The sequence below is a fragment of the Setaria viridis genome, chromosome 5, assembly GCF_005286985.2.
Source record: "Setaria viridis chromosome 5, Setaria_viridis_v4.0, whole genome shotgun sequence".
In the NCBI taxonomy this organism is placed as follows: domain Eukaryota; kingdom Viridiplantae; phylum Streptophyta; class Magnoliopsida; order Poales; family Poaceae; genus Setaria; species Setaria viridis.
Window position 1 is genome coordinate 23,831,158 of NC_048267.2, and position 18,288 is coordinate 23,849,445.

An 18,288-nucleotide genomic window follows, 5' to 3' on the forward strand; every position below is an offset into this window, starting at 1 on the left:
CCGCAACGACAGCAACAATTGAAAAATGTATATGCAATATACACATATCAAGATCAAGAAGACGAAACCTTGTGAAACAATTTCAGCGTGCGCTTTCAGCAAACACTGACAAAATAACACTTGCCCCATTGACCAATAATGTTTGGACTAAAAATGTTTTTTTGCAACATCTCAAGTCGTATTTTAGGATTTTTTATAATTGCAATATTAAAAACATACTAGTCCCTAACAGTTTGAATTACCACGACATAAATAGAAATTTAGAATGGGCAAATGCAACAAATTGCAAGGCCTAACGTTACAATTATCAACTTACATTCTTGTGGCCTTTGGGATGAAGATTTGCTTCTTCGTGTCCCTTGTTCTTTCCAAAACAAATTACCGGAGAAGTCGTCTGATTCGCCTCGTTGTAAGCAAAGGGGTACTCGGCGTAATAAGGAGGAAAAAGAGAGCGAGCCAGTCAACGGATTCTCCTACGGATTAATCGATTGATCACCCCGGGTCGTCCCTTGCTCGACTCGCGTTCCTTGGTTCATCCCCTCCACCAAACCAAGGCAAGAGCGAAGCCGCCGGCCGCACCGATCGCCCCCCTCCCTCGCGGCGGCGGCGGCGGCGGCGGTGGCGGAGGAGGAGATGGGGCTGGAGGTGCCACCGGAGGAGACCAACCGGTGCGTGCGCGGGTGCTGCCGCAGCGCTGCCATCCCGCTCCATCTCCCGCCCGCCTCCTTCTCCCTCGTCTCCCCAATCGCGCGAGGTATCCCCACGCCTCCCGTGTTCCTCTTGGGGTGGTGATTTCTTCAGAGGAGGGACGGCGTAACGGTGAAATGCTATGCAGGGTCCGAGAGCACGGTGTACGAGGCTCGGCTGGGCGGCAAACGCGTCGCGGCCAAGAAGCCCGTGCTTGCCACGTCCGAGGACCTCGACAAGTTCCACTACCAGCTGCAGCTCCTCTGGTCGGTTTCATGCTCTCTGTCGCACAATTCAGTATTTATTTATCGTGTTCCCATAGTTACTACCCAATTACTTAAAAAGGGAAAGATGGTTCCGATGTTCTGGTTGGGGTCGTGCCATTGGGGATAATAAGGAGGGCTGACATTCTTTGACAGCTTGATGGGGTAACCATTTGTCCCCAAAGAAAACATGAATTGGATAGAAGAATGTTAGTTCTTATGTGGTCCACTGAGTTACAGCTTCATGGTAGCAGCAGGAAATTCCAGCGAACAGAAACAATTTTCTTTTGTTAAGACTTATAAGACTAGGAGTAATGCTGCTTGCCCACAGCTGCTGTAGGCATTTATCTCATGAGGAAAGCATGGTGGGTTTACTTTTCAGGATGCACTCTGACACTTTGTCATTGTGGCAAATGATACCTTTCCTGCATGAGAAGTTCGTTGGAACTTGGAACAGGCGTTCGCATCATGAATAAACCACAAAGTTCCTTGCCTTGTTTATTTGATTAATTTTGGGATTTCTTATGTGTATGCAGTGAGTTGGATCACCCAGGGTTGGCAAAACTGATCGCAGCACATGCAAGCCCTCCGAATTACTTGATGTTCTTTGATTTCTTCGAGCCTCCAAACCTTGCAGACAAGATTCATGTCGAGGAATGGAGCCCTTCTGTCCAGCAAGTGGTCGCCATTGCCAGTGATCTAGGTCCAAGTTTGCTAATATCTTTTGATGCTCCTAATATCAAAACAAGTATAGACCTTAGGGGGTTACTCAGGGGTGGTTCCAGGCAATTTTGTCACTTGACAGCAATGGATTTTTTAAATCCAAGGCTAGATTATTGTTGATCTAATTAGGAAAAAAAAGACCAATAACCATGCTATCAACACATGTTTCTCTATTCTGGATCTGCCTCTGGGCTCATTATAGGGTGCATTATATTGAACTGGAGAGTGCTCTAGTTTGAGGATATAATTTAACAGATTTGCATGAATGGTACTTTGGAACATGCTTCAAGCAGAATGTCTTAACTAAAAATCATTTATTAGCATGAAACAAGGATATTCTGTTGAAATATGGTCTCCTGGCTTTATGCTTTTGAGTTTTGATCTACTTCAACCTTGCCCAGTTCTCTGTAAACATTTACCTTTTATTTATTCACTTGATTATGCAGACAAGCAAGCATACAAGTTGTACCCAAGGTCCCGTTATTTGTCTGGATATTTGTGGTTGTAGTTTCACCTGTTATTTCTGACCCACACAATATCATTCTTACCCTTATATGTTTTGGAAGGTTTTTCTTGTTTTGCTGTGATCAACTAAAACTTTCACACTGATAATTGCCTAATTCATTTTGTTCTGTGAACAAGACAAAGTGCTTCTAATGTCAAGGTGATGCATAAACATATTACTAAAACTTGTACTGTTAAATGAATAGCCAAGGAAAAAAGTGTGCCTAAAAGTTTGGGTATAAAGACAATAATATGGTCAGAATAAAATCCATGGGTCAAGAATCGTTGCTAATCCAAAGAAGCATCAGTTGTCATCTAATTGAAAATAACAGCACGCACACAAATATTGTTTGCCCTTGTTAGGTGGCAATAGCATGCTATATGATATTTGAGTTTCATATCTGTTTTTGCAAATACTAGTTTGACACCGTTTTGCATGATACCTTTTCAGCAAAGGCTCTTCAGTACCTGCACATCCTTGGGGTAGTTCACAGAGATATAAAACCTGCAAATATTTTGGTATGTGCCTGCATTTTTCTTATATCTGTTTAGAATCACATACTTCCGTGCACAACAGATTTCCACCTTTTTTCATACATTAATTGAAGCTTATAACTCTGTGCAGCTAGACAAAGACCTCCATCCACATCTAGCAGATTTTGGCTTAGCCATGTTTCAGAAGGATATTAAGTGTGTCTCAGTTGAGAACTGGAAATCATCTGGCAAGCCCACTGGTGGTTTCCATAAAAGGAATATGGTTGGGACACTAATTTACATGGCACCAGAAATTTTGAGAAAGGATATACATACAGAAAAATCTGATGTATATAGCTTTGCAGTATCTATCAAGTAAGGCCTCTTTCCTTTATATTATTAAATGTAAAATGACACCATCCACTTCAGTAACTTTATCATAACATTACAGTATAAACTATTTCTCCATAGTGTTTCTGTTGATGGTACATGTTATGTAGCAGCAGTAGTTTCACCTGATTGTAGGAAAATGGTTGTTCCGACACAGATGCCATATATGTAGGATAATTTTTCTGATTGCGTTTGGACACTTGATTTCTAGATTTATGTAAATAAGTGGTGCTACCATGGTTTGTCAGAATAAATTAACTACAGTGGTACTAGTGTATCAGTGATTCTGTAGAACTCCTTCGCCTGCCCCTAGCATGCAACCAGGTTGCATGCATTCGTATTGTCATTGCCCATTCTACTAATGGTGAATTGCTCTGATGTAACTGGGTCTACCAGTGATGCAAATAGGCAAGGGACGTGGAATTGGAATTGCAATTGCAAGCTAGAGCATAGCTGGATACTTCAGATAGAGAATCCATTGAAACCATTAGTTATGCTGTGATGGGCAAGGGTTTTGCTAGCATATTCAACTAAGTTGTGTCGTTTCTTTGTACATGTGAAATTTGTTAAGTACAAGGCAATGTATTTTGCGAGCATCATTATTCGTGACGCTTTAACACTTGCACTCTGTTTCACTAATTTACAGTGAGCTTCTTACTGGTGTGGTGCCTTACACAGATCTGCGAGCAGAAGCACAGGTATTTTATTGTTCTTTTATCTTCTTTGCTGGTTTGTGAATGCCAACTATGCTACCATGTTCTCTTGTTTATTGCAATTTTGTTGTAAAATTCATCTGACTACGGGCACCGATCATTCTACAGCATATAACGTATTCCATGATGCCCACAGAAAAGGTTTTTTTTCTCGAATACACAGGAGAGCTGCGTATCATTTTATTAATAGGAGAAGAAAGAGCCATACAGAGACTCACCCCCCCCCCCCCCCCCCCCCCCCCCCACACACACACACTCCTGGTGAATGTCCTCATCTTCCTGGTGACATAATGGGCATCGCTCCGGGTGGGGGAGAGCACGACGAGCCAATCGGTCTGCTGTCCAGCATCTCTTGTGGGCCACAAGCCACATGAAGACACGGCATTTAGGAGGAGCCCAAGACTTCCAAATCCGTTTATATGGCTCAAAAAGGATGGCACCCTGGAAGAGAGCATCATAGGCAGATTTGGATGTTTATTGGCCTGAGGAGGACAGCCTCCAAACATGTTTATCAGGAATATCCTGGTGAAGCACAACACCAGCTATGATGTCCCAAAGTTTCAGATACTCCATCAAAGCATCCACAGTTAAGTTTCCTTGAATATCTTGGAACCATTGTTTATTAGTCAGGGCCTCACGCACTGTACGCCTATTAACTCTTCGTTTAGATACAAAAATATACAGCCGGGGAGCAAGATCTTGGATGCTTTTTCCAGCCAGCCATCTATCCTTCCAAAATAGCGTGTTCGCACCATCCCCAATTTCTGTATACACTGCCAGAGAGAGGAGGGATTCAACTTCTTTACTAACTTGTAGCGGCAGACTTGCCCACGGCCTGTTTGGTTCCAACTTCTTCAGCCACGGCCATCTCACCCTTAATGCGAAACTTGGTGACTTTAGATCTGAAATTCCAAGTCCACCTAGTTCCTTGGATCGACACACTTTTGGCCATGCGATGAGGCAGTGGTTCCAATTCTGCCGCACCGCCGCACTTAGTATTTTTCTTTTAGTGGTTATAATGATTAATGAATAGTTCCAATTATAAGTTATTGATTGTTCTATTCAGTATTGAAATTTATAATATTAGCTTCAGATTTGTATTATTGGGAGTCACGCATTTATTCCTTTATTAGTTCTGTACAAATGTTTATATTGCAGTTCTCTGTATTTAACATGAAAGACCCATTTATTTTTCTACAAGCATCATTAACCATATTTTCTATAGGCACACACTGTTCTTGAAATGACTTACACTGAACAACAACTTACAGCAGCAGTCGTTTCTCAAGGATTGCGCCCTGCACTTGCCCTTCCGAAATCTGGTGTTCCACCGACTCTATTGTCACTTATCCAACGTTGCTGGGATCGTGATCCTGAAAAGAGACCATCATTTGAAAATATAATTGATGAGCTAAATATTATCCAAAAGCATTTAGTTTCAAGTGCTTGTCTTCCACCATCTCCTGTGAGCAAGAGTCAAAGTGGCAGTATAGAAGCACACCATTATCAAGAAGCATTAAACTGGTTCAACCAAGGGGAGCTTTTTGTTAAGAGATCAGAAAAATCTTATCTTACAGAGAATCTTTGGTCTGGCTCTTCCAATCAGTCCTCAGAGTATCATCCGACATTAAGTTGGGGCTCTTTTGCAACATGTGGTCGAAGGGAAACTATGGAAGATACCCATTTTATGCTTCCCAATGTGAGTGAAGAAAAGGATGTTTTTGCCTTCGGAATTTTTGATGGCCACAGAGGTTTGCTAGTCAAAGAAACATAGTTTGGTTTATCTTTACTAGCTTTTCACATTAAGATATCTTACACAACACTTTCCACAGGTTCAGCAGCTGCTGAGTTCTCTGTCCGTGCAGTCCCTGGATTTCTCAAGCAATTTGGTCGGGATACAAGGTTTGTGTTGAACACAAAACATCGGAAATGTTTTGCCATGCTAAAATTTCGATCTGAGTTCTGGCATTATGCAGCCCAACCGATGCCCTTGCAGAAGCATTTGTAAGGACTGACATAGCATTTAGAGAAGAACTAATTCTTCACCAAAAGTCAAAAAGGATAATCCGAAAAGACTGGCATCCTGGTTGCACAGCTGTGACAGCCCTGGTAGTGAGCAACAAGCTTTTTGTAGCAAATGCTGGTGATTGCCGAGCAATCTTGAGCCGTGCTGGTAAACCATTTCCCATGACCAAGGTTGGGCCTAATTGTTCTATATGATATTATGATTACTATATATTTTTTTGGGAATTGTGGCATCTCTGGCTCAAATTTATTTTCATTTTGTTGTTATAGGATCATGTTGCTAGCTGTCCGAAGGAAAGAGAACGCGTAACAAAGGCTGGAACTGAAGTAAAATGGCAGATAGATACGTGGCGTGTGGGTGCAGCTGCTCTTCAGGTGCTCAAATTGACTCCTTTTAGCAAGTATTGACTAGATCATTCATTGCAATGGCCAATGACTGGCAAGAAACTCCTTTTAGCAAGTATTGACTAGATCATGCTATTGGCTTCTAATACGTTTTATCGGCAATTTACTTGTTCCTTCAGGCTATAAGATGGTGCTTGACTGCTTGTTCACTACCTTACAATTTATTTGGGCATAAATATCGAATTATCTGTGTGCTTTTGCCAACAAGGAAAACTATCTAATCATTGTGCTGCCTACTGGTGCACATGGCTAGTTGCTATACGGCAATTACGTATGGAACTATACTTCTTGCACAGTGAAACCTGAGCTCACAAAAGAAATATCAGACATAGAAAAGAATTGCCATACAAGATTATTTGGATACAGGAAGACTTTCAAATAATCACATCACATGCTCAGCAAAGTCATAAAGTTTTATTACGTCCAGGGTGTTTACTGCAGCTATAAGAATCTTTAATGGTAAATATAAAAAAAAAAGAATCTTTAATGTTGCCTTGGACTTTCAGTTTGAATAAATTTTGCTTTAACAGTCCATACGCACCTCTTCAATTTCGTCATATCAGCATTCTGGTAGTTTTGCTTTATGCTGTATTATTAGGAATATAGTCCTCGCATTCATATAACTTCCGTGGATCCATAAAATAGAAACTAAGTGATGATTAGGTTGGAACCAAGGCCATAAGAAAACCACCTCTTTCTATATTACTTTTATGGCTTGTGATAATAAGTTGTACAAATGTTGAGGCGTTGGAGTTTGCATTCCTACAAATGATGATTGAGGATTTTATGTGGAAATTTGCATTCATAGCCCATAGGAATGTGGTGTGGTTTTAACTAACAGGTTACAAGGTCAATTGGTGATGATGATCTCAAGCCAGCAGTCACAGCACAACCTGAGGTTATTGAAACTGCTTTGTCAGATGATGATGAATTCCTGGTAGGTTTTCTTCTATTATGTTGCTTTCTGTAGTTTTTCATTGTAAATCAATGTGATACATTGAACTTCATTTATTTATTTAGTTGGCATCTACCTATTGCCTTGTATTGAATTGGAACAGCAGCATTTTTCTTATTTCAGAACGGAGAGTGTTTTCCTACCCCTGGTTTTGTTGCCTAAGAATAGAGTATATAGAGATGAATTACCTCTGTACACAATGCTGTATGGAAGGTATAGGTTATTTTTCCATAGTAGATGCTATCTAATAAAGGAAGTGATGAGGCCTGAATGCATCCTTTGGATAGCCCCGTGTTAAGTACATATGGTACTGGGGAACTTGCTTAGTTCTGATGATGATGTCCAGCCTGGCATTGTTCTATTAATTTGATCCAGTTGAGTGACTCAACACTGTAGGGCACTAATTTTTGTTAGTTAGCAGGTTAGTTTGCCTCTGTTAATCTTCTTCTTCAATAAAACTATAATTTATAATACAAAATGCAGTTATGGATATGCCACATCATCCCAAAATCCACTTGGCCTTGGATGGACCATGGCTGTTGTAAAATGGGAGCTGGCTTAGAAGTCTGCTTTCGCAAAAAATCTTGGACCCAAGGTGCTATTGGACCCAGGGTTTTGATTAGTCCATCTTCAATTCTAATTTTGAATCTGGTGGGGTCCTCATGAAATGACTGGAACCCGCCAGTTCCTACCTGAAATCACGTTTTGTCATAAACCAAAACTTGTGAAACTAATTTAAATGGTGCCGGCGTGTTGCCAACCAGACTGGTTCTGGTTCTCCTGGCACAGACTTGAGACCCCAGATCTAGAGGATATAAAGTCGAATGGCCAAACACACCCACACACTAACACATTTGTGACCTGTATTTTGATTGAGATAAAATTGAATACTGGGTAATAATTAATAAAGAACACCTGTCAAATCGTCAGCCAAAACATAGTGGTTAATCCAAGCATTTGGATTTGCATTTTAAGTTTTCAGAAATATCAAGCACTGCTTACTCTGCTTAACCTACGATATGCATTCAAGGGACATGCACACTTCTCTTGATGTTAGTTACTATGAAAGATGTTCATTGGGTAAGATGCTCCTAACATTCTGTTGCTTGTTTGCATCAACAAAGCCTTTGTTGAATGTAATGGTTTGCATGAAATCATTATCACAGAATTCCTACCGCACTTGATGATTAAGCAAATATCAACAGATCTACTGAAATGAAGTATCTAAAGCTTCACAATCACTCCATTCGGTGTCCTGTAGGTGATGGCAAGTGATGGCCTGTGGGATGTGGTAAGCAACGAGGATGTGCTGTCAATAATCAAGGACACGGTAAAAGAGCCTGGAATGTGCTCTAAGAGGCTGGCTACGGAGGCTGCAGAGCGTGGCAGCAAAGACAACATCACTGTCATTGTTGTGTTCCTTCGCCCGGTCTCCACAGCCGAGCGAATATACTGAGTGACCACCAAAAGTCCAAAACCCTTGCTCATGCTATCAGCTCACAACTTTTTAATTAAATTTACATCGGTACAAAAGAAAAGAAGCTACACATTCATTCTTGTGTTCATATATAATTTTTACCCTGTGGAGGCTAAAAAGAACAAAACATGTCAAGATAGCTGCCTCAGTTGCATTTTTTTTCTTGTTCTTTTGCAATACCTCATTTGTAAACGAGCCAAATAGATGAGCATACAAAAGCTTTTTTCCTTTTTCTGTTGTAAAGCAGAACGCAGCGAATAATCTCTTTGATAGAAATAAGTATACTAGCTGAGTACATTCGAAGTGTGCACATTCGAGGATATTTTATTTCTCTTGAAAACCATGGAACAGGCAAATCATTATCCTATATTGTATTAATAAAGTGCCGGTATAAATCAACTCTAGCCTGTCGTGTCGAAACAAGATGAAGAGATGACGAAACAATCTTTTATTAGCATCTCCTGTTTTTTAGTGTATACAAGAGGCTCCATCCATTGATGAATTCCACGCAACAATGCTGTACAAAACCTCATTCACTTTATGTGTATATATATTTAAACAAATGACTCCAACAATTTGTAGCATCTACCTTGTGGAATATACAGCGAAACTATGGACTCGTGTTGTTTGTACACGTAACAAAAAAACAGCGTACTTTTAACAGAAACCAAATGACTTGGACAACCACGGCAATTGGTGTCTTCTATCTTCAGATAACCTCGGCCTGGACTCCATCAATGTGACGCCTGAACTCCATCTTCAGATAGGCCGCCCATTAGGCACTGACAGGCATACAAAAGCAGAATACAGCAACGACTGTGCACGCCTGAAGAGTTTCAACAACTTCGACAATGAACCTGAAATTTGGGAGAAAATAACTAGATTATTTTGGTGCCAGCTCAGACCTAGCAACTTCAATGATTCTCAGTTGGAAATCGGAATGATATAAAATTGAACTGGGGCCATATTTTGCGTTCAAGAAAATGAAACGTGCAAGCCGTACCCAGACAGCAATATCTTGCAAGAAAGTGACACCAATTAAAAGCTACATCATCTTCATTGACCGGACATTTATATTTAATTGAGCAACATGTATAAACTTGAACTTGCTTCTTGTCTGTCTTTGGCAAAGTTTTGCGTCTATCTATGGAACCACCAAGTCGTTAAAATACACATGGGGGCATGGGGTTGCTTGCAGACAGACTTTTGTACTCCATATAAGCAACATTGCTTAATTGATGAATTAGTATGTGATGATATGATATGTTCTCTTTTTAATGGTTTAGACTTAGTCACTTCAGCATATGCTACGAGAACACGCCATTTACCTTTACAAAAAGAAATCCAGTTTTGCTTGTGTTAATGGTCACTTTCAGTAGAGAACAAATCTCTATGATGGATAGCTAGCGACAGAACTAGAGTGTTCCATTCACCAAATCCAAGTCCGTCTCCCTCTCTCTCTCCTAGTATTTGTTTGAATTTTAAACACCACCACAAATCATACAACCACTAGAACATCACTTAAAAGTTGTGGTACAGAGGTAGCCACAAGCCAGCCAAAAAAGAGAGGACAATACAAGATAACAGTAGATCATTTGTCGAACCTTGTTCTTTGGTATGCTCATGTGTGTGTAACTAGCAATGGCAGCCTGGCTTCCCCTCTTGATCCTTTTCTGAAGTAGGCATACAACAACAGCTGTATGATACCCAATATGGTTCCAATCCCATTTGGAATCTGAAATTGAGAAACAAACCAAGATGAGCACTAACAGACATACAGTTAGACACCCTTCCAAGCAAAAGCTACAACCAAACCAACAATAGGAAACTTGAACCGTACATATATGAAGAAATCATGCAGAAGCACCCCGTATACGAAGAACGATACACTCATCAGGAACATAGATAATGACAAATAGAAGGGCATGTACTCCACACTCTTTGTCCTGATGACTAGATTCTGTCAAACAAGAGTGGGAGAGAACAGGGAATAAGCATAATTGAAATGTCCTCAAAGAAACGTGGTCAAATCACAACTGCATTTGTATCAGTGAAATTATGAAACGCAATTAGGACTAGCAAATTAGGATACACGGAATAATCATGTCAATCTGCAAGAACTCACAATGATCGACAAGGGGGACGCAAACATGAATATGAGGGATGCGACGCTGAGATATCCAACGAATGTCTGCCGTGTATTGTGATCAAGCAACGCCAAACTAACATACATGATCATGCCAAAGACCACAAAGACGGCAGCCAGGAGACCAGAGACCTTCAACTGCAACAAGGATATCCCCATTCTCAGAAATTCAGTATGTGAATGTGCAGAAGGTTGCCGAAAAGGCAGTTGAGGAACAAGTGCCCGGCACCCACCCTCTCCTTTGCGTTGGCAAAGGCGATGAATACGGCTGTGTAGGCGAGCTGGAAGGCGGCGCCGATGGAGTTGACGGTGACGACGAGGACGACCCCGTAGGAGACGAAGGGGAGGCCGTACCACATGCAGATGAGGCAGTTGAGCAGCGAGTAGATGTATGGCATGGCCGAGAACTGCTCCGTGGATCCATTCCGAACGATCCGCCTGAATGTTGGCCTGCGAGACGGGCATTACAGCTTCTTCAGCATTGGATCGGTTGAGGATAGAAACAAGGGGAAAACTTGTGTTGTCGAGATTAATTTGACCAAGGAAATCCGCTTAATAATCAAGAAAAGGGGGAACTTACAGTGGGGAGATGAAGAGCACGAATGCGAAGACGTTCCCTGAAACGGATTGCAATCAAGAAGATTCTAAGATGAGATTAGACGAGGAACGACCAAGAAAGAACTCTGGCAATCAAATTCAGCCGTCTTCTTCTCGCCACCGTCCAGCATCCAATCCCATACCCAAGGAACCCAATAAAAGCTGACCCAGGAGTCCCGTCCCAGAACCAGAAGGGGAAGACGAACAAGAAGTCAGAGAAGAATGCTTCGCTTTCTCTCCGGACGGGTAACAGGGAGACAGGAACAGAGAATGGCTGGTAGCATGTGCTGATGTCCTACTTACTATCTACGGATAAGGATGGATATTAACTACTGACCTGCGATTCCGGCCCCGTAGCAGCAGAGGTCCCGGTGGGACGGGCCGGCTGCGGAGCTCATCAATGCCGGAGCACCCCAATCCATGGTGCTCCCAGCCTCCCACTACGGCACTACCGGTGCCTTTCGCTCTCTCGACGAGGGAAGATACGCTTTGCCGTAGTACTGATCTGCTCTGCCCTGCTCGGTTCGGCACGGCAATGAATATATTAGCAGGGGCGGCGGCAGGCCCGCATGCCGCAGGAGGCAGCGGCGGCCATGACAGGCTCGGTGGGATCTGGAGACGGAGGCGGGGGTGTTTGATTTGTTTCTGCTTGGTGGGTAGCGGCCTCGTTTCCTTTTCTTCCCGATCGGGGTCCTCGTCAGGGCAGGGTAAGCAGCACATGTGGGATTTGTTTTGTGGATATCCTCTCTCTCTCTCTCTCTCTCTCTCTCTCTCTCTCTCTCTTCGCCGCGATTGATCGGGCCGGTCGGCCTCTCGCGCCTCATGGAGGTGGCGCTGATGGCGACAGGAAGCGGCGAGTCGCGGTCCACGGCTCCATCCAGGCGTGCAAGAATATGATTCGTTCACGGACTAGTTACGTAATTTTAGGGGAAAGGTTCTCGAATTTTACCGCTTTCGTATCGTAACCATGATTACTATTTTAGCGAATGTAGTAAACCATGGGTTTTGAGAATCCGATTGAAACAAAATTAAGGTTCATGTATGCCTGTCTTTGTTTTTCAAAAAAAGATGTTAGTATTTCACCTCACAAAGCTGTTTCAAGACAGAATAATCAGACAAAGCAAGAGAACGCTACATAAATCTTTGGTTGGATACAAGTAAAGGGCTGGTTCAATTTAGCGCGTCTATAATGTTTGACAAAACTTAAAACTGGTGCAAAAGGAATACTAATTTTTTTTAAAAAAAGTGTATTTTTTATTCTTAAACCTTAAGTAGTGTAAAAGTGTAACATTAATTCCTCATGTTTCATTTGGTGCAAATAGCCCCCTTAACTACTGCATTTATCATCAATCTTAGTTTAACAATAGTTTAGTATCATATGACAACAGTTTTGGTCATGTAATCATCTCGCTAATCACTACTTATCCATATTTATGTTGAGTCAATTGCTATAACAGTTCGGTGGGAATCAGTTGCGTTAATTTTTCTTGGGTAGCTATTTTAGATGATTTACTGAAATGTTTTTGTGGGTTTATATTTTTGAATCATTGCATCGCTAAGCAGTGATTAGTTCATTAAATGGCACTAACCATTATGAAGTCGAGGTGAGGAGCTTAATGCACATATATAATTAGTAAGGGATCAATTTGTGCTAACTAAAATACGAGGGATTAATGTCACACTTTGAAAATACTTAAACCATGAAAAAAAACATTTTTTCCATAATATTATATTTTTATCCATAAGTTGCAATCAGAATTTCCGAGCCTCCGAGGGGTCTCTTGTCTTGTTTGAATGTTGGTTAGTCCTGCACTCCTGCTCAAGGTTTCGGTTTTTCAGGGTAGTTGTTTGCAGGTTTAGCTTGATGTCTGTCCGCTGCCTCTGGACTCTAGTGAGGGAGAGCGAAGTTCTATGCGCGGCTGGTGGGTTGTCAGACCTGGATTTGCAGTTTTGGGATGGCATGTTTCAACTCTCAAGATCAAACGCAACAATATTTTATCGAAACTCATCGTGCCATTTTCAGCGAGAAGCTAGATTGCCATCCAACAAGCGCCATCTTGTTATCTAATTACTGAATAATTTAGTAGTGAAGTAATGCGGTCAAAGTGGCAAATCTGAAGTTAATTGCGTACGCGCTTATTTAATGCTTGAATATTACAATTGAAGAGTGAATGTTCAAGATTTCAAACTTTCTAGTACAAAGTTCATAGGTCAATTAATTTAAAATGTTAGTAGGACTATTTGAGGGTTGGAACTTTTTGAACCTAGCCCTTGTTTACTTTGCGAATTTGGGAGGTGCCAAATTACTGTAGCAACACTGTAGCGTTTCGTTTGTATTTGTGAATTATTGTCCAAATATTGACTAATTAGGCTCAAAAGATTCGTCTCGCAAAGTACAATAAAACTGTGCAATTAGTTTTTGATTTCGTCTACATTTAGTACTCCATGCATGTACCGTAAGTTTGATGTGATGGGGAATCTTCTTTTTGCATAGTGCCAAAGTTGGGAGTTTTGTAGGAAGTGAACAAGGGCTAAAGATCAAAATTCCAAGCTCCGGCCATTCCCTTGTCCACATCTCCATCACGCGCGGCGAAGGTGCCGCTCTGCCACACCGTACGACGACGCCCCTCCGCCCCCACCACGCGACGGCTCCTCCCTTCCCGAGCGACGCCCACCCGACCCCTCCACCGGTAGCACCCCTCATCCCTACGAGCCTCCGGCCTCCCTCAGGCCGGCGCCCTCCAAGCCGGCGTGCCCAGGCGGCCAAGCCGGTGCCCCTGGACCGACTCCCTTCAGACCGACGTGGGCAGGCCATCGCTGGCGTCCACAGACGCCCCGCGTGCCTTTAGCCAAGCAGAGGAAACTTGGTTTAGCACGTGGTGCTCGATCAGATTCTTCTGTACATGCTTCTCCCAAATTTAATTGCAAGCAACACGGGAGGAGGAAGGTACCAACTGGCTTTGATGGGCAAGCGGAACAGCAAGACCGCGTGAGGCCTTGCCTGCTGGCGCACAACCTGATGGCGTCGGATGAGTGTGTGCAAAAATCAGAGGTAGAAGATGTACGGTTTGGGGTACTTTTGTCCGAGTTAGTAGAGGTGCTGGCAAATTCTAACGGAATGGTAGTTTCACTTAGAGTTTGCGTCTTTTCGTGGTATTTTACGTGGGCTAGGTGGGCGTGCTTTTTCAGTGGTACTTTCCAGAAGTCGTAATATAGAACTAATTTTTCCTTCCAGATTTCGTTCGAGAGCCACTATTTAATTGGACATTTATTGATAAGGGATTAGCTAGCTTCATCAGCTTTTCTACGGAAAATTGTACATACATAAGATTTAATAAGAGCTGATCGATACGTATATGCACTGCACGTGTTAATTTGAGTATTTGACCGATGACTCTAACTATTAAGAACTTCTTTGGTAGGGTTCCGGATGTTCCTAAAATGAGGAGCTACTTTTTTTTTCTACGGCTTCTCTCAAAACGGCTCCGACTCCTTGATCTATTGCTCCAGGTGTGGAGCTATTTTTGACCAAACTATTTGGTAAAGCTCCAACCGGAGCAGGAGAAGTTGGAGCTGGAGCATTGCTAAAGGGGCAATAAGTAGAGATATATTTTCTCTTATAAAAAATATAAGTTCATCTCTAGATTTATTCTAAATCAAACATCTTTTGTAATATTTTACTGTAAATGTAAGAAATATAGATTAGTATTACTATATTCACTATAAAAATACTTTCATAATATAGAACTCATCTATTTAAGATAATGTATTTTCTATAAATATTATTAGCCAAAGTGTTCTATCGAAGACTGTACTTAATATCCAATAGACCTATATTTCAGACAGGATCGGAAGGAAAAGTATTTAGGTCCCGTTTGGATCCTTGGAATTGAATTCCATTCTAATAATCATAATTTAGAAATAAATTAATTAAGCTAATATAATTGTATGTGGAATATATTTGTATATTATTGTTGGTCATATGAGAGAGATACTTATGTGCTGCATTTCTGCTACATGGAAGCGAGTCGAAGAGCGTGCTATAAGAATTAAATTCCATTCTAATAATCATAATCTATAGAATCAATTTCCATCTCCCACTCTATGAATTTAACATAAGCTTATATCTAAACTTTGGAAAGTTATGGAATCCCACATTCCAAAATAAATTAGTCTACTCCATTAAATAGATTCCAATTCCTTCAAAATGAAGGGTTCCAAACGGGGCCTTAATGAAATACTGTCCGCGGAAACTCAAAAGGCCGTCTGTATTCAAACCAAAACAAAGATGTTTTAGAAAACATAATCCAAGACGCCACGGAATCATTACATCGCCAGGTGGGGCCCCCACCTCATGATGCTGACTCGGACAAGTCGGAACAAGCGGATGATGATCCACTGCTCCGCGTGTTCAAAGTCCCAACTCCCAAATACCGATCAAAAGATCTGGGTCGTATGTAAGTTGTGGTATTTGTGGACAACGCTCCTTAGGCTCTGGTTAACCTATGGATTTGGGAAGAAACCTCATAAAGAAATGATGCAACTTGGTCTTGCGCAGGAAAATGAAAAAGAGCCCGAGGCAGGCAGGGAGGAGGAGTGGACTTTTGGGGAAGAATACTGTTCCCGGTTGGTCCAGAAGACGTGAACCAAGAACCAAGTCCTAATGTATGATCGTGCTACGTGGAGTACTTCTCTAGAATAGGACTATCAGGCATTTTCTGCAAAGCGTTATCCCTATCAACTTCGTTGATGTCATTTCTTTTTTGAAAGTTTATTATTAAGACATAGCATTTGTTTTATGTCTTCCAACGTGATTGGCGCGAATTTGTTATTATTATAATAATATTAATCGAGTGCTTCAGCAATGAGCACCTGATACCTGTTTGGCGGGACAAAGCTGTTTCAGGTGTTTGGATTTCTTTATGATTCGGTCGCCGTGACTGCATCAATCGTTCAGCAGTTTTGTAAATGTCTCGTGATGGCATGCGGGTGGTGACTAGGACAGCTGACGAGGCGCACTTGCTCCCACCGTGTCGCCTACCGGCCGAGCTGCTTCTGCGCCAAAAGTCATCCAGGCCTGCCCTCCCTCTAGTGCACACGTGGACGCTCCCTCTGCTTTTGCCGGCACTTCCAACGAATTTCCTTTAATTTCAACGGGTAGCTGTACGCCAGGTTGTTCTGCTCGTGCATGCCACGCGCCCTCGTCACCTTTTTATCCGAGCATGCCTTTTACCGGGTTCACACATCGTGCCTCTCTCGGGTCACAGTAGCTAACTTGATCAGGTTTACTGTTTCGCCTTTGCTTGCAACGTTAAAATCTGTTTCAATTAGGCCTCGTTCGTTTTGGTTGGAACGGCTCGGAACGTGGCCTGTTCCACCCGGATCGAATATGCCCGGTTTGAAGTCAGGTCGGATCAAGGATGGTCGTTCGGTTAGGTATGGCTCGGAACGAAAACGGTCCGGAATGAACTTTCCACCCTCTCCATAGCCCGGAACGCTTCCACTGGTCTCACCCCTAGTTCCGATCCAGGCGACGGATGTACGAGGCGACGCGAGGTAGCGGCGTGCGAGGCGACACGGCGGCGGCGTGAGGTGACGGCGGCGTGAGGTGACGGCGTCGTGGCGTGGGACATCTTCGACGGCCACCACCGCGACGACGGCTGCCGCCTTCTCGCCGGTATGCCACTGCCTTTTCCTCTTCTCTCCCTCTCGCCCTAGCAGATCGATCTGGCGCTCGATCGATGGTGCTTGATAGGGGTCAGCTTGCCGCCTCTGGATCTTGGCCAGCAGGTAGGGGTAGCACCATGGCGCTGCTCCCCTTCCTATCTAGCGAGTAGCGACCACCCCTGTTTCTTCTTTGCTACGGGTATCATCGGGGCTCGCCGGCTTTTCTTGTGGGGGTGAAGTTTCAGTTCTCGCATGCTTCTTTGCTCCGTCTCTTCCTGGGTTTTGCTGCAAGGATTAGTCCAACTATTCCGCGAATTTCGGCATCCTTTACGTGTTCTTGCTTAGAAAATAATAACGGGAGGGATGCACATGGTTTTTCTTGTTTCGTCAGGTGGTGTTTTTGTTGCAAGTTCAGGGCTGAAATAAATACAGGATGATTCTTGGTTTCTTGGGCTTCGCCTTGTTTGCTTCACCTTCAGTTCTGAGTGATCGATTCTACTGAGCATTTATTTACTAGTATATCATGTCTTTTTTCTTCATTGCTTATGAACTAGATGTACTCTGAGTAACAACTTGTTGCATAGCTGTATGCTTTGCTAAACAAGGAACATAATGTTTGTTGTTTAAGCCTCCTAAGATTCCAAAGGAAGAAATAATCTTTAGATCACAATACTGTGCCTCTTGAGAGCTTCAATTTTGGATTCAATTGGTTATCTGTCATTCAAATTTAACTGTTAAATCAACCTAGGAATGCATCAAAAATGAACCCCTATTGGCTACCAACCATGGATTTCCAGGGATCTTGGGTCCGCTTGCTCACAAATTGCATATAAGTATCTTGTGCAATAGTTTGTGACCCAGTGAGATCCCAGCTAACTGAAACTTGATAGCATTTCTTGTTTGATGTGGTTCTTGTTTGATAGTATTAGTTGAGGTGAAAAAGGATCAGGTAGATCTGCAGGGACACATGGAGTGCCCTCTACAGTTTCAGCTTCAGTGGCTGCTCCATCTAAATGTGCCCATTTAGTTCTAACACGGTCACACAACAGCTCTTTTTTCTAGAGTTTGTGAGGAAATCAGGCATGCAAGATCACTTGTACATTTTCTCACATGATGTATCATGTTAATCACAAAACTATAGAAATTTGGTTGTATGCTGTGTGGATAGTGAGAGAAAAATGATGCACGCCTTGCGACAGATAAGTGCCACATTGGATGTGATTCATAATGAGTAAACTAAGAGCTGGGTTATCTTGATTAAT

General features: G+C 42.4%; 2 protein-coding genes across 3 annotated transcripts; one reads left to right on the forward strand and one right to left on the reverse strand.

Moving 5' to 3' along the window:
• The first annotated feature begins 449 nt into the window (after positions 1–449).
• On the forward strand, positions 450–8,913 carry LOC117855728 (protein kinase and PP2C-like domain-containing protein). Of its 2 annotated transcripts, XM_034738105.2 has the most exons (12): positions 456–754; positions 836–953; positions 1,487–1,653; positions 2,629–2,696; positions 2,803–3,026; positions 3,688–3,739; positions 4,980–5,505; positions 5,587–5,656; positions 5,731–5,950; positions 6,050–6,154; positions 7,026–7,121; positions 8,401–8,913. In XM_034738105.2, exons 1-12 carry the CDS (start codon positions 634–636, stop codon positions 8,593–8,595), a joined length of 1,962 nt encoding a protein of 653 aa, XP_034593996.1. In that variant the 5' UTR covers positions 456–633; the 3' UTR covers positions 8,596–8,913. The 2 variants fall into 2 exon arrangements, with proteins under 2 accessions (XP_034593997.1, XP_034593996.1); XM_034738106.2 differs by lacking the exons at positions 7,026–7,121; positions 8,401–8,913 and adding an exon at positions 6,304–6,716 and having other exon boundaries at positions 450–754.
• A 136-nt stretch (positions 8,914–9,049) lies between these two features.
• On the reverse strand, positions 9,050–12,089 carry LOC117855729 (bidirectional sugar transporter SWEET2a). Its single transcript, XM_034738108.2, has 7 exons — positions 11,697–12,089; positions 11,343–11,379; positions 10,996–11,212; positions 10,742–10,900; positions 10,457–10,576; positions 10,221–10,351; positions 9,050–9,473 (listed from the first exon to the last, which is right to left on the reverse strand). Exons 1-6 carry the CDS (start codon positions 11,779–11,781, stop codon positions 10,238–10,240), a joined length of 732 nt encoding a protein of 243 aa, XP_034593999.1. The 5' UTR covers positions 11,782–12,089; the 3' UTR covers positions 9,050–9,473; positions 10,221–10,237.
• Between the last annotated feature and the right edge of the window lie 6,199 nt (positions 12,090–18,288).

Coding starts and splice junctions, on each gene's coding strand:
- LOC117855728 (XM_034738105.2), top strand. CDS start 634: ATGGGGCTGGAGGTGCCACCGGAGGAGACCAACCGGTGCGTGCGCGGG. Junction 954..1,486: donor TACCAGCTGCAGCTCCTCTG/GTCGGTTTCATG, acceptor ATGTGTATGCAG/TGAGTTGGATCACCCAGGGT. Junction 5,657..5,730: donor CAATTTGGTCGGGATACAAG/GTTTGTGTTGAA, acceptor GGCATTATGCAG/CCCAACCGATGCCCTTGCAG.
- LOC117855729 (XM_034738108.2), bottom strand. CDS start 11,781: ATGGATTGGGGTGCTCCGGCATTGATGAGCTCCGCAGCCGGCCCGTCC. Junction 11,380..11,696: donor CTACGGGGCCGGAATCGCAG/GTCAGTAGTTAA, acceptor AATCCGTTTCAG/GGAACGTCTTCGCATTCGTG. Junction 10,901..10,995: donor TTGCCAACGCAAAGGAGAGG/GTGGGTGCCGGG, acceptor TCCTTGTTGCAG/TTGAAGGTCTCTGGTCTCCT.